At 34.5% G+C, this 15,836-nt stretch overlaps 2 protein-coding genes across 2 annotated transcripts; one reads left to right on the top strand and one right to left on the bottom strand.

Annotated features, from left to right (window-relative positions):
* Positions 1 to 3,605: 3,605 nt before the first annotated feature.
* On the bottom strand, positions 3,606 to 7,266 carry LOC134239151 (GPI mannosyltransferase 2-like). The gene is made up of 3 exons (XM_062721313.1): positions 7,127 to 7,266; positions 4,478 to 5,680; positions 3,606 to 4,131 (listed from the first exon to the last, which is right to left on the bottom strand). Exons 1-3 carry the CDS (start codon positions 7,202 to 7,204, stop codon positions 3,829 to 3,831), a joined length of 1,584 nt encoding a protein of 527 aa, XP_062577297.1. The 5' UTR covers positions 7,205 to 7,266; the 3' UTR covers positions 3,606 to 3,828.
* A 1,350-nt stretch (positions 7,267 to 8,616) lies between these two features.
* On the top strand, positions 8,617 to 15,569 carry LOC134239118 (transcriptional adapter 3-B-like). Its single transcript, XM_062721274.1, has 9 exons — positions 8,617 to 8,729; positions 9,772 to 9,947; positions 10,246 to 10,383; positions 11,011 to 11,266; positions 12,353 to 12,455; positions 12,832 to 12,947; positions 13,147 to 13,257; positions 13,556 to 13,749; positions 13,990 to 15,569. Exons 1-9 carry the CDS (start codon positions 8,627 to 8,629, stop codon positions 14,125 to 14,127), a joined length of 1,335 nt encoding a protein of 444 aa, XP_062577258.1. The 5' UTR covers positions 8,617 to 8,626; the 3' UTR covers positions 14,128 to 15,569.
* The last annotated feature ends 267 nt before the right edge of the window (positions 15,570 to 15,836 follow it).

The raw sequence follows: 15,836 nt of genomic DNA, 5'->3' as shown, positions 1-15,836 counted from the left end.
GGAACTTCAAGGTCACTGGAAGAAAAATTTCATAATTCTCTTTATTATGGAAAAACTTACTTCTGAAAAACCCAGCGGGGGGTATTTTGTCCCATTTGGACAGTTCTAGTTTTTTAGCTCTACTGGTCAGAGACCAGAAGAGCTTATGCGATAGTAATGCGTCCGTCGTCCGTCCGTCTGTCTGTCTTTTTCTGTCCGTCTGTAAACAATTTTTCAAAATGCTACTCCTCCTACAGTTTTGGTCTGATTTCAATATAACTTGGCACACAAGTAGACTACACTAAGATACGTAATTCTGTGTATCGCTTTTTGATTTCGATGAACGGTGTTGCCGTTGTTACTAAAAATAGAATTTTTTGTGAAAATCATTCAAAATGCCACTCCTCCTACAGTTTTGGTCAGATTTCAGTATAACTTGGCACACAAGTAGACTATACTAAGATACATAATTCTGTGTATCGCTTTTTGATTTCGATGAACGGTGTTGCCGTTGTTACTAAAAATAGAAAAATTTGTGAAAATCATTCAAAATGCTACTCCTCCTACAGTTTTAATCTGATTTCAATATAACTTGGCATACAAGTAGACTACACTAAGATACATAATTCTGTGTGTCGCTTTTTGATTTCGATGAACGTTGTTGCCGTTGTTACTAAAAATAGAAAAATTTGTGAAAATCATTCAAAATGCTACTCCTCCTACAGTTTTAATCTGATTTCAGTATAACTTAGCACACAAGTAGACTACACAAAGATACATAATTCTGTGTATTGGTTTTTGATTTTGATTAACGGTGTTGCCGTTGTTACTAAAAATAGAAAAATTTGTGAAAATCATTCAAAATGCTACTCCTCCTACAGTTTTAATCTGATTTTAATATAACTTGGCATACAAGTAGACTACACAAAGATACATAATTCAGTATATCAGTTTTTGATTTCAATGAACGGTGTTGCCGTTGTTACTAAAAATTTAAAAAATTTGTGAAAATCATTCAAAATGCTACTCCTCCTACAATTTTAATCTGATTTCAATATAACTTGGCATACAAGTAGACTACACAAAGATACATAATTTTATTTATCGGTTTTTGATTTCGATGAACGGTGTTGCCGTTGTTACTAAAAATAGATTTGTGAAAATCATTTAAAATGCTACTCTTCCTACAGTTTTGGTCTGATTTCAATATAACTTGGCACACAAGTAGACTACACTAAGATACATAATTCTTTGTATTGGTTTTTGATTTTAAAGAACGGTGTTGCTGTTGTTACTAAAAGTAGAAATTTCTGTGAAAAACATTCAAAATGCTACTCCTTGTACAGTTTTGGTCTGATTTCAATATAACTTGGCACACAAGTAGACTACACTAAGATACATAATTCTGTATATAGGTTTTTGTTTCAATGAACGGTGTTGCTGTTGTTACTTAAAAAAGAAATTTCTTTGAAATACATTTAAAATGCTACTCCTCCTACAGTTTTGGTCTGATTTCAATATAACTTGGCACACAAGTAGACCACACTAAGATACATAATTCTGTGTATCGTTATTTGTCATTATTCTATTTATTGCTTTTGTAAAGTTTTATATCCCAACTGCTACTTTTCTCTTTCTTTATTATAAGTACAAACCAGTAGAGCTTCAGTCTCGACAGAGACTTCTGGTTCTAAATAGAAATACTGTTTTTTGATTTAAGGATAGATGCCTAACGGGGAAAAAACTTGGAATAACTTAACAAGGATTCAAGAAATTTAGGTTTAAATATACTCACAATTATGAAAACATCATATCCTATTTAAGATTTATTTGCCAGTGAGGTACTGATGTTAGATATACCAAAGTCTTGTGTTGCTGTTTAACATTCCTCTTGAAAATTTTTCACTGGTATGGAGATACCACTACTTGCCGGTAGAGAGTTGCAATTTTTACTTATACTCAGAATTGGGGGCATTGAGCAGTAAGGACTTATCTATTCACTATTGGTGACCTTTAGATTAAGATGATCTATGATCTATGAGCAATTATGACTAATTAAGCAAGAGATACTTGTAAAACACTACTGCCCCCCTCCTCAAATAATTGGAATTTTTCTAAGTCATAGGGGCACAACTCTGTCAGAAATGGCTCGATTGTACCAAAAACAGAAATTCCCCTAGATATTCTTATAAATCTGTTTAATTACCCAATTTCATTTCAGTATGTGCAGCCTCAGTGAAGAAAATGAATGGAAACGGCTAATTGAAATTTTTCTAAGTCCAAGGGGCATAACTTTGTCAAAAATGTCTCTATCATACCCAAGAAAGAACTTGACCAAGATTCTGATATTCTTATGATAAATATGTATACAAAATTTCATTTGAGTATGTGCAACTGTTGAGATGAAAATGAAAAGAAACTAAGTGGACCGACAGACAGACTGACTGACCAACAGACAGCAGCAAAGCAATATGCCCTCCTGTCTTTGAAGGGGGCATAATCAGGGGTATTGGTAAAATTCTGTTTAAGTCATGATAGATATAAGATGTTCGTAAAACACTTATGCCCCCCTCCCTCTGTAAAAGGGCATAACTCTGTCAAAAATGATGCGTTCATATCCAAAACAAAACTTGACCTAGATATTTATCTGATAAATGTGTATACTAAATTTCATTTCAGTATGTGCAACGGTTTCTATGAAAATGAACAGAAACTGCAAATAATTGGAATTTTTCCAAGTCCAAGGGGCATAACTCTGTCAAAAATGGCGCAATCATACCCAAAACAGAATTTGACCTAGATATTCATCTCATGTATCTGTATACCAAATTTCATTTCATTATGTGCAACGGTTGTGAAGAAAATGAATGGAAGGGGCGCATAAAAAGCAATATGCCCTCCCTTCTTCACACAACATGTTTTTCTCAGTTATTATGGACTTGATACATGAAGACCTTATTGGGCTCTTGAATGTGCAATGAAGATTATGGACTTGATGCATAAAGACCTTGTTGGGCTCTTGAATGTGCAATGAAGATTTTGGATTTGGAATTTAGTCCTAGTACTTAAGCTGCTTAAACACCTCAAAAGACCATTAAAACATCATACATTGAAACCTCTAAATATATCAGAGGTGGGATCAGATGCCATGGAGGAGTAAGCATCTTCTTAGTCCAAATCTGTGGCCCAAAGTTGAATCTGTAAGGGACTTATATTTCATGAGATGACTAGAGGGCACTATTTCTGTGTTCCTGGCAGCTAGATGTCCTGGAGAACAGATGAAGTTTTTTGTGATATCATATACATGTACAACATTTCCATTATATGATCAACTCGACCTTACCTAGACCTATCTCTAGACATCACTACACAAGGCAATGATAACAATGTGAATTTCAGTGGCGGATCCAGAAATTTTGAGACGAAGGGAGGGGGGGGGGGGTTCCAGCTGGATCTGCCTTTGAATTTCACATAATATGATTCAATCTATACATCTTGCCTGTATACGTTCCTCTGTTTCACTACCTAGATGTTCATGAGCTCCTACCTGGATCTGCCATTGCTTTGTCCAACTTTTTCATTAAAAAATAACAAAATAGGGAAATATTATGATATATCTTTATATAAACACACCATGGCAGTTTAAGTTATTGTTGCACTCATATTAAATGATTTTAGAAGATACCCATATTATAACACAAATCATCAAATGAGATACCAATATATGTATAAGAAACAGCTTCAACAACAAGAAAAAAAAGTGTAAGGAAAATGCCCCGTTTGTTTTGGTACAAAGTTATATATAACAATATTTCTAAACAATTAAAAAATGAACAAAGAATATGGGCATCATGTCCAAGGTAGAAAGTTACAATACATAAAAGTGCCAACAACAAAATAAATCAGAAAATAAGCCAAAATTAATTTAGTAACAAATGTTTGCTGGCTGAAATTCATGATCTGGTCTGTGATGATATTTTTCACTGAGTGCTGGAGATTCTCTACTCTCTCCACGTTAGAAATGTCCTCGGATTTTTTCATGACGTCATACTTGTTCCTGACGGGAACCTTGGTCTGAGTCTCCCCTGTTGTACAGTAGGCCGAGAACCAGTACAGAACGGGCGAGGCCGAAAACAGCAGTCTTGTCAGCACCTAACCAAAAGAACAGTAACAGGTATATATATCTGGAAAATCATTTTAAACATAAGTATCTAAAAATAGCTTAACAGCATGTTATTTACATTTTATATAAATGATTTTAAACAGTGACTGACTATTTTAGTATTATATTTAATATGAAGTTCATATAATAAGAATCAAATCTATGAAGATTTAATTGATTGAAATTGGTTAATATGTTCAATATTAAAATTGTTACATGCCATGATATATGATTAACTTCAACTTTCTTCTCTGATGCAAAAAAAATATTATTTTGGGCATTGAACATATCAAAGTAAGTAACTCTTACTATCACAATTATGCATTGTTGTAATACCTGAATATGAACAAATATCCACCCAAACACTGTCAACACCAGAATATGGCCGACATAAGGAAGAATTCGGTGATTATTCCAAACACATCTGCCTCCTTCATCACTTTTTTTAAAATCTGATATTTCTGTCTCAATTCCAAGAGTGTGGCATGTCCTCTTGTTCCATTTGTAATATGACAACACACAACCAATGCTAAGTAAAGTCACTGGCATGGCGAGTAAGAAATTTGGAATTTGTTTAAATTCATAATATTTCATAAACCCTACCCCCCAATGAGAACTCTGCACATAACCATAAGATAAAGAGATGGAGGAGTTACACCAGGGAGGTATATTTTCTCCTATAATATGATAGTCTCTTTCTTGCCCATACACAATCAAAAAGTCAGGAATGTCTAACAACTTGCTGCTATCGGTTTTACAAAACATTGCATTGATGTAATAGGTTTGATATAAAATAAATGGCACAATGAACAAAGATATGAGAATTAACAAATATATCAACTGCACAAGAGCAATATTTAAATAGGAAAAAAATCTAAAAGACAGGGAAATATTTTTGCTATCCTCTTTAGAAAAACCTGATATGAAAGTCTTAAGATTTTTTATCAAGAAAATAAAACTCTCATAAAGTATAAACCCAAAGTTCATCAAGCCATTAGATCTAGCTAGTGTGCCTAAAGCAAACCAGAAGACACTTGATATCTTACTACTGCTTTCAAAATTTACAAGTCCATTTACCACAAAGAAAAAGTATGAAATTTCAGAATAAGAAGCTATCATAAATATGCTGGCTGGGTTTATACAAAACAAGAGGCAAGCTTTGTATGCTATATATGTGTTTCCTAAAACATTACAACCAAGTCTAAATAATAATTTCACTGTTAGTATAAACAGAAACACATTGCAAAATAATGCTGAAATCATTAATACATTTCTGTAAATTAATAAAAACTGCAAAGGATAAAACAGGGTATTTGCAGTGACTCTGACTAAAAAAGGAAACAAAGGGAAAAATGCTAGACTGTTTTGATAAATATAGCCATGCTCTGCTATGTGCATGAAATACACTGCATCCCAGCGATTAAGTCCACTTAATGCTCTTTCAGCAATTTTGTCCACAGCTCCACTTACAACAACAGAGTTTGTTGGAGGATTGAAAACATCTGCATCGTGGTCAGGAAATAAAGTATTAAACACAATCTAAAATTAAAAGGGAATAATCAATATTGATATTTTACTTCATCTCTATATCTACTTCTAGATTTTTTTTTACAAATTGAACACAAAAGTATATCAGTACATTATGCAAATTTTTCAAGAACAATTCCAGAATATGTATAAATCAATCAATGTAAGGATATGCTGATGACACTAACCATGCTAACTACTTTATCATGATCTTTCCACTACATGTCTATTCTTTCTTTAAACAGGTTCAATCCAAGATCAATTTTTACCCAAGTAGCTGCTGTTTAGATAGCTATAAACCCTTTTCCTTTGACATATTTTGCCTAGGAGTTATTCCCCTAAGTCACCATCTTGTAGGGCAAAGTAGTGAATTTACCTCTTTGAGCAACTAATTTTAAACATGCATGCAAGAAATTTATGGGGAAAAATATTCACAACCTTATAATCATGAATTAATTGAGGCTTTAACAAACGTATAATCATAAGAAAAATAGCATTATCTTTACCCCAGTAACCAGTATAACAAATTGAACTTGGTTGAATAATGAAGGGATCTGGGAATGTTGCCCTACAAAATGGTGGCTAAGGGGAATAACTCCTAGACAAAATATGTCATAGGAAAAGGGTCTATTCCAAAGTGCAAATCAGATCAGACTTGTTTTTTATTATGTTGTGTGCTTGCAATGTCAAAATTCAGGGTAAATTAGTAATTTTAAACAATGAAGTATGGAGAACAGACTCAGAGATGAAATCCATGTAAAATCATATATTAAAAAACTTTTATCTAAAACACATGAAGGCAAGTTTAAAAACATATACAGATCATATTTTTACTTGAGTTGCAATAGCATTACAAAAAAATCAAGCTCTTGTTTTCTTGGCATTTAATGAGGTTCGCTCCTCAGCTTTTCAGGAGATTTTTGTTGAGACCTCTATTTAAAATTTTTTTACATGTTTTAGTTCTTTAATTACAATAATTTTGGATTCTATAATGCTAATTAAACTATATTCAACTAAAACCCCATGATTAAATTCCATACCGAAAACTGTTTTTCTTGACAAAATTTTGAATTGACATTTTGAGATGGAAAAAAAGAAGACTGTTTGATTCAATAATTCATTTACTAAGATAAAAAATATCTAAGGAAAAACTTTTAAAAATTGATTATACTGTTAGACTTACTTACAGTGTAAAAAGGTCATATTAATTGTTCTATAGTGTTAAAAGAAGCACACTGACATTTTTCGTTTTAATTTTTTTTAAAGTTATGTGTGTAGATTCTAAAAGTATACTTCACAAAAATTTCTCAATATAATTTTGATAACAGAAACCAACCACCTTAACCACATGCATCCACCAGTTTCACTATGTGTAATGAAAATGTAGGAAAAAGTTTTTTTTTTTTAAAAAAAAAAAAAAAAAAAAAAAAAAAAAAAAACGCTAAAATATGAAAATACCTGTAGAAAAAGTAAAATACAACGAGTCTGAATCGCAAATATTGTAATTTTTCTTTCCAGTCTATCAAGAACAGCCATGTTGGCTGTTGAGCCGAAATGAATTTATAAAACGAGAAGTGATTGGATCTCGCTAGTACAAGCGTTCCCATTGGACAATTTTCAATCTGTGTTAAAAGTATGCATGATTTGTTGTTGCATTTGTACCTGGAAACAAACATTTGTGTGATCAAGTGAAAAGTGAAGCACACAATATCAATATGAGAAAGGTTTGTTAAGTGAAAATTGCGATACAACTATATTATGCATAATAATACAACTTTAATATACATAATATCACGTCAATAGTATCACTCTCTCTATTACATGCATCAATGATTGAAATGTGTTAAATCTGTGGAAGTTGTGCTGCAAATAAATGTAAACATATACACAATTATTGTGGATAGTTTAAATTACTTATTTTAATAATATGTTGACGGTGCAACCGTTAGAGCGAGCGCAAACTCTTCTATTGTTTTAATTTAGATTTTACTCGTCAAACCACGTACATAATGCGTATTTCTGACGTCACATGACGTCAATGTAAGTTACAAATACCAAAAAAAAAAATGAACAGTGCTGAAAGTTAATGAAAAAAGTTACGTTTACAATTTTTTTATGTATCCATTTAATCAAGGCGAGTAAACTTTTTGTTGAACATTTGCCGTCATTATCCGAGAATAGCTTTGCTTAAGTGATGCATTGCAAAATTACCGTGGCAAAAAATTCTAAAGAATGAATGTGTTCTGAATTTTCTCTTAAAAGCGTTCGTTAATTCAGTTACGAGCGTCACTTCGCTTGCTGCGCTCGCTATAAGAAAAAAAAAACATTGAATGATTTTTATGGATTTTACTGGTAAAACACATTTATATAATGAAGTATTTCTACAACCCAATTAGTTAGAATAATCTAACTGTGTCTCGGTACAAGCCCTAAACCGGGTCCATAGAACAATATCATTTTAAACAGGTTGGGACCAATCGCCCAAATGGGATATAATAGTCCGTTTGGGATATAATATCCCAAATGGGCTATAAAGATTTTACAGTGCAAAAATTGAAAAATTTTATTTTGGCTATAAGTATCATAAATCCGCAACAGGACACTTAAAAAGGAATAATTTTTGGTTGACAAGTTTTCCTGTATGCGCAATGTTTAGGAGATTGATCCCTCGGAAGTTCCTTAACTTCTTGGGGATCAATCCTACAAATGGTAGGGTTGCAGAAAAACTTGCTTACCAAAAGTTATTCCTTTTTAAGTGTTTTGATGCGGATTTATGATATTGATTGCCAAAATAAAAAAACTGGGATATTATATCCCAAATGGACTATTATATCCCATTTGGGCGATTGGTCCCAACCTGTTAAAGATAGAACGTTCTATCTATACAACCCAATATGCCATTAAAGATTTGTGTTACGTAATTTTCAAGTTTTTCTCTGTTTAGACACAAAGTAGAAGATGAAGGGAAAGGGGAAAACTGCTAATGACAAAGACTGTCCTCTGCAGTTCCCTGACCTAGAACCAGTGGACCATGTTACCCAATGTCCAAAATACACACATAGTAAGTACTAAAACTAGTGGACCATGTTACCCAATGTCCCAAATACACACACAGTAAGTACTAAAACCAGTGGACCATGCCACCCAATGTCCAAAATACACACACAGTAAGTACTAAAACTAGTGGACCATGTCACCCAATGTCCCAAATACACACACAGTAAGTACTAAGACCAGTGGACCATCTCACCCAATGTCCCAAATACACACACAGTAAGTACTAAAACTAGTGGGCCATGTCACCCAATGTCCCAAATACACACACAGTAAGCACTAGAATGTTAGATTATTCTTCTTATTTATTATCCCAGTTCCTGAAGTGTAGAATTTCCTGTTCCATCCCCATATTACAGGTAAACACTAAGAGTGCAGGATTTCTCCTCTATACCAATTGTAAGAAATCAAGATTTTTGTTTATTACCAAAGCAAGTTTTAAGTTAAAGAGTTTTCTTTTATACCTACAAAAATTAGTTATGAAAGACTTCTCTTCTAAACCCACAATAAGATATTCAGGTATTTCTCTTCTATACCACAGTTAAAAAGACTGTTTTCTTTATACATTGCAAGGGATAGAATGAGACTGCTTGTCTGTTTTCACTGTTTCTAGTGATGCAGTATTGTATGATCTGCAACCAATGCATAGGCGTCGGAACCTAGGGGCTAGGAGGGCTTAGAACCCTTATCCCACTTTTTTTGCAAAGATAGACAATTAGACATAAGATAGGCATTGCGCACTGGGGTATACGTTTAGCCCCATCTCCCACTTTCAACAGACAGGTTGCAGTGTACATGTATAGTAAAAGAAGGGTAAGTGTTTGTGTTTGAAAAAATTATATTAAAATAAGTTTGATCCTAACCCCCACCACCACGACCACCACCACCATCACAAAATAGGATTTTTGTGTTTGGATTAGGGACAGATACTCTCTTTTTTGATTGTGTCATACTCTTTTATACATTTTTAGTGTTATTTTGTTGTAGTTCTGATATTGTTAGTGCTATTTTGTTGTAGTTCTGACAATGTTAGTGTTATTCTGTTGTAGTTCTGACTCGGTCTGAGGAGGATGGTATCGGAGTGGAGGAGTTGGACTCCATCCAGTCAGACCTAGAAACTCTGTTAGCAGCAGCAGGGCTAAGACTGAAACAGCTGGAAAACGAGAAACAAATTCTAGTGAACTGGGCTGACAAGAAAGATATCAAGGGGTTTAAGGCTGGCAAGGTATCCCAATGTTTTTATTTTAAGTATCTGAAGAAGTTTTCTGTTTACCTATGAATGTATTTGTTTTTAGGTCTCATAATAGTTTTTGTAATATGGAAATGAATTTTAAAATTTTTATTTCTACATGGAAAAAAATATATCTATAGTATTATGCTCATCTATTTTCCCAGATCTTTTGATTTTGATATAATATTGACAAATGATGCAATGAGACCTTCTGAAATTTAGTCTTAAGTTTAAGTTTATGTAGTTTGATTCTAAAAAGATACGGTTTATTTTGAAAATGTAACATTTTCAGTCTGAAGCTCCTGTTTCTGGCAAAAGAGGCAAAGTAATTGAAGACAAACCAAATAAGAAATTTAAAAGCTCAGAGAGTGGTAAAGGCTCTCACCCTACACCCCCTGGTCCGGGACGACCCAAGAGTAAAATTGCTCAGGTGAGCTGGAACAAATCACTGATGATGAAAATGTGTGAAATATGTGTAAAGTATAAAGTATAAAGCAAAACTCTCTGATGGATTTAACTCTTTTACTTCAGCGAAGGAATAATTTTAGAAAGCTTTTAAGATTTAACGACTTTGAAAATATTGTTTTCATGCACCCGGATCGATAGATCCAGGGCGTATATTGTTTTTGTCCTGTCTGTTTATCTGTTTGTCTGTCTGTTGTCAACTTTAAGCTTCGCCATAACTTTTGAATCATAAGAGATAGAGACTTCATATTTGTTTTGCATACTCCACTAATAATGCTCTTTTAAATGACATCATGGTCAATGACCTTGTAACCTTGACTGTGACCTATATGCTAAAAATAGTTTTTTTGACTTTTTGCCATAACTTTTGAACCATAAGAGATAGGGACTTCATATTTCATATGCTTACTCAAATAATAAAGTTCTTTCAAATGACACCAAGGTCAATGACCTTGCGACCTTGACTGTGACCTATATGCTGAAATTAGCTTTTCCGAACTTTGTTGCCGCCGGGCACATAGTGTTTCACAAACACATCTTGTTTGACATTAAAATAGTTTTTGTTGTGTTTAACTTTGTGTCAAATTTGTAGACAAAAGCCCAGGAATTAGACTTTTCAGCGGATTCTCCATTAGATCTACCTCGGCTACCAAAGAATGATGCAGTGAATCGATTCTGGTCCTCAGTTGAGCCATACTGTGCAGAAATAACGAATGAGGACATCAAAGTCTTAGAGGACATCCTTACCAGTCACGACGAGGAGGCAGATTATTTCAGAGTTCCTCCTCTTGGAAAGCATTATGCAGAGAAATGGGCAGAGGAGGACTTATTGGAGGAACAGAGAGATGGTAAGTCTCCTACCGTCTGTCAATGTGTCTGTCTGTCTGTCAGAGGAGGACTTATTGGAGGAGCAGAGAGATGGTAAGTCTCCTTCTGTCTGTCAATGTGTCTGTCTGTCTGTCAGAGGAGGACTTATTGGAGGAGCAGAGAGATGGTAAGTCTCCTACTGTCTGTCTAGCTGTCTGTCTGTCTGTCAGAGGAGGACTTATTGGAGGAACAGAGAGATGGTAAGTCTCCTACCGTCTGTCTGTCTGTCTGTCAGAGGAGGACTTATTGGAGGAACAGAGAGATGGTAAGTCTCCTACCGTCTGTCAATGTGTCTGTCTGTTTGACAGAGGAGGACTTATTGGAGGAACAGAGAGATGGTAAGTCTCCTACCGTCTGTTAATGTGTCTGTCTGTTTGACAGAGGAGGACTTATTGGAGGAACAGAGAGATGGTAAGTCTCCTACCGTCTGTCAATGTGTCTGTCTGTTTGACAGAGGAGGATTTATTGGAGGAACAGAGAGATGGTAAGTCTCCTACTGTCTGTCAATGTGTCTGTCCGTTTGACAGAGGAGGACTTATTGGAGGAACAGAGAGATGGTAAGTCTCCTACCGTCTGTCAATGTGTCTGTCTGTTTGACAGAGGAGGAGTTATTGAAGGAACAGAGAGATTGTAAGTCTTTTGTCTGTCTGTCTGTCTGTCCTTCAGAGGAGGACCTATCGAAGGAATAGAAAGATGTTAAGTCTCTTACTATCTGTCTGTGTGTTTGTCTGTCAATCTTTCATCTTTTAATCTATCAGCCAATCATACAAAACAGGAGGACCTCTTAGAGGTGAAAAGGAGATAAGTGGGTCCTTTACTGTTTGTCTGTCCATCTTTCAGGCAGAGATGGAGGAGTGGTAATATGGCAAAGGGGGTCACTGTTGTCTCTGTATGATGAACGTTAGTAGCTTCCCCAGTCCAGCATGACTTAGTTCAGAGTTATTGCCCATGGGTTTCTATTTTCCTTTCACAAACACAGATTTAAACAACAGCCTATTTTACACATTTTAAAGTGGAATTTGAGGGGGGTTACACTTTTTTCATAGTGTTTGTTTCTTTGAACACAGGGTCTAAGATAAATGACAAGAGGAGAGGGCAGAATAACAACAACAACAACAGCCTAAGTAACTCCAATGATGCAACAACATTACTGAAGAAGGCAGAGCAGAGGTAATTACAATATACAAAATCTGTTATAATTCAATCATGTACGTATCCAACATAATTGTTAGTAGAGTGGATAAATGTAGGTTTGGGGACAAATTGGGTGAATTTATTTTATTTTGTTCAAATTAACTTTGTTATATTCAATTCATTCACTTGAGACATCTTAAGGTGGCAAAAAATAGCTGGGTTGTAAAATATGACTCTTATTTGAAAATTTCATGTGTTCTAGGTCACTGTGTTTGAAATTTATAGCATTTGTGCACTTCACAGTCCACCTGTATAAAACTACATTGATTTACCATATTGCGTCTTTGTTTTAAGTTTGAAATGGAAAGATGTCGAGCTTTGCTACCACTATTTAATTTGTGTAAATTTTCAGTAACATGGAGGAGTCCCCATTTGGGCCCCTGACCCAGAGGCTGGTGTCAGCCCTGATTGAGGAGAACATTATGACCCCCATGGATGACACCATGAATGAAATCACAGGAGGAAAAGGTGATACAGATATCAGTCATCATTTAAAAAAAACATCCGTAGATTAGACATTTTCTTTCGATGTTGTACGCAGTTTAAAAAAATGGAGGGTAACTGTATAGGTTGATCAAACTAATGGCTTGAAAACTGTTTACTATTAAAAGTCTTCTCGCTAGTGTTATGTATGTTCCAAATTCTTATTAATTTTGCTATTTAACAGAATCTCCTGAGGAAGCACCTGCCATTTCACCCAGAGTTCTGGCAAAGCAGCTAAATATTGGTAACCCCGCCCACCTAGAGAAAAGAATTAGAAAGGAGCTAGAGGAACAAGGTAAAATATAGCAGCTAATTATTGGTAACTTAACATGTCTTGGCAATATTGCTACAGAACATTTCTTTGAATTTGTAGAAAAACATCTCTTAATCTCCATTAAACAAACAGTACAATTTAGTTTAAAATTCAATTTTATTGATTTAACAATTGATTTTCCTACAAAATCCCTACATCTCCTTGTCCAGTTGCTTATAACTTTGAAGTATGCATAGCAATCAAAGTTAGCACACAATATATATAAAAAATTAATGAGAAAATGACATAAACTAAACTGTTGTATGTTTTGTTTACACAGGAATAATTGATTGTGATGATAAGGTAGATGATAATCCAGATGATGAAATTCTGACGGAACTCCGACAAAAACAGCAGGAGCTTAAGGCGGTCAGTCAGTACGTGGTGTCAGTCACCAAGACCCTGCTGGATAAGGCTAAAGACGAGATGAAAAAACAGGAGCTGAAAAAGAAGCTGGCCACTGCTGACGCTGAGGTATTGTTACAGATTTTGGTGAAGTAAGATAATGTTCAGCTCTGATAACATAAAGAGAATATTTCTTTATAATGGAATTTGATCAGTTAATCAAATATTCTCTGAAAATTTGGTTGTCACCTTCTACATCAAAAAAAACTAAGCAGAGAGATACATGTAACATACATGTATAAATGATAGAAGTGATTCACATTTGTGTTTCTTTTTAGAGTCATGCTATGAATGGAATTTTTTTTGCAGGTACTGGAAGCATACAGAAAAGTTCAAGCAACCAGACAGAAGAAGAAAACACCCACCAAGAAGGAGAGGGATTCTGCTTGGAAAGCCATTAAAGAAAGGGAGACGATTAAACGACAGATAGAGGGAAAATTTAAGTGACTCTTACACATGAATCAAACTGTCAACATTCTAGCAAATCATAATGTAAAAGAAAGAATATGTTCAATAGGGCAACCCATGTGTTTTATAATGTGTTTTATAAGTAAACAAATTACTTAAATCACTCAACAAAATGCTTGTCAGTTCACGATTCCCGGCAATGGCAGAAACTTGCTTCACTGAGATAAATATACCCTGTTTGACATTCACAAGGAGAACAAGTCTACTCGTTGTAAACTGGATCAGCATCACTTGGAGCTACACAAGTGTACTGATAGGTGTTGTGTGCGATAAAATTGGCTTCAACTATACAGGTGTATATCAGAAAAATGGTTATGTTTGAATGTAAATTTATATTGTCATTACATGTTTGTATGTTGTGAATATGTGCATTTTAGATCAGTGATTTTACCTGTACACTTTCATGTTCCAGACATTATTAAGGTCTTCCGTTTCCAACGGAAGACCTTCTACTGATTCTGATGATTAAGATTATTCTTATTATTCTTTTTTTTTTCCTTTTCCTAGACGCCAACTTTGAGGCCTCATATTTCACTCATTTCTCGATGGATTTTGCTCAAATTTTCAGAGTTGATAGACGTTACTAAACTCTATCAAAATGTTATCTAAAATTTCAAAAAGTCACTTCCGGTTTTGAGTTATTTCCCTTTAAACGAAAATTTATAGGCTTTCGTTTCCAGACAAAGGCTCAGAGACGGCTAAAGCTGGAGCAAAAATTCTACTGATTTTAGATAATAAAAGGATTGAAGTTGTGCATAGTGGTTTTTGTTTTTCGATTTCTCTATTCAAGATGGTGCTATATAGGGGTCAAAAATTAGAATGCCTAAAAGAGCGAAAATTTACACATATTTTGCTTTTTATCTTCTAAACTAAAAATATTTTGTTAAAACATATAGAACAAAATTTGTGCAGAATTACAAGATCTTTTGAATGATATCTCGAAAAAAGGGCTGACCCCTAAATTAAGGGATCTAGAGGGGCCAAAAGTTTTTTCCAGATATCTCAAAAAGTATTGAGAATTTGTTATACATCCAAGAAGCAATGTTGTTCAAAATGTCAAGCTTAATCTAATGAAGTCGTCAAAATGCGTCCGGCGACGTCACTTCCGGTCAAACCGGAAGTAGTCAGAAAATGCATATTTTTGCTGTTCTTGACAAGTTTTTGGGTAACATATATCACAAGAAGCACAAAACTTAATTTTCTGTCCATCGACATCACTTCTGGTCAAACCGGAAGTAGCCAAAAATAGCTTATTATTTAAGGTTTTGATGCAAAATTGAAATTATAAAGTGACTGGAGACGACTAAGCTCATTGCTTTCTTTTTGCTGACGTCACTTCCGGTCAAAACAGGACGGAAGACCTTCTCGTTGCTTTGCAACGAGCTTTGCTCTAGTTATTATACAATTATTGCTGTTTTTTGAGGTCAATACAATGATTTAGCCATCTGAGGAGTACAATATTCACCGAGCCCGAAGGGTGAGGTAAATATTGTACTTCGAAGATGGCTAAATCATTGTATTGAACGAAAAAAACCCAGCAATAATTGTTTTATTATATGATTCACTGAGAAAATAATATAGCTCATTACTTGTTTGCATTTAATTAAGTCCTGGCCAAATACAAGAGAGAAGCAGAATTAAAATGTAAATAAACCTTATCAGTCGTATAAAATTGAAATTTTTATCTA

Source organism: Saccostrea cucullata, unplaced genomic scaffold, assembly GCF_032062105.1.
Source record: "Saccostrea cucullata isolate Sc308-1 unplaced genomic scaffold, CSIRO_AGI_Scuc_v1 ctg457, whole genome shotgun sequence".
NCBI classification, from domain to species: Eukaryota; Metazoa; Mollusca; class Bivalvia; order Ostreida; family Ostreidae; genus Saccostrea; species Saccostrea cuccullata.
Note: the sequence above shows the minus strand (reverse complement) of the source record. Positions and strands in the feature narration are given on the sequence as shown.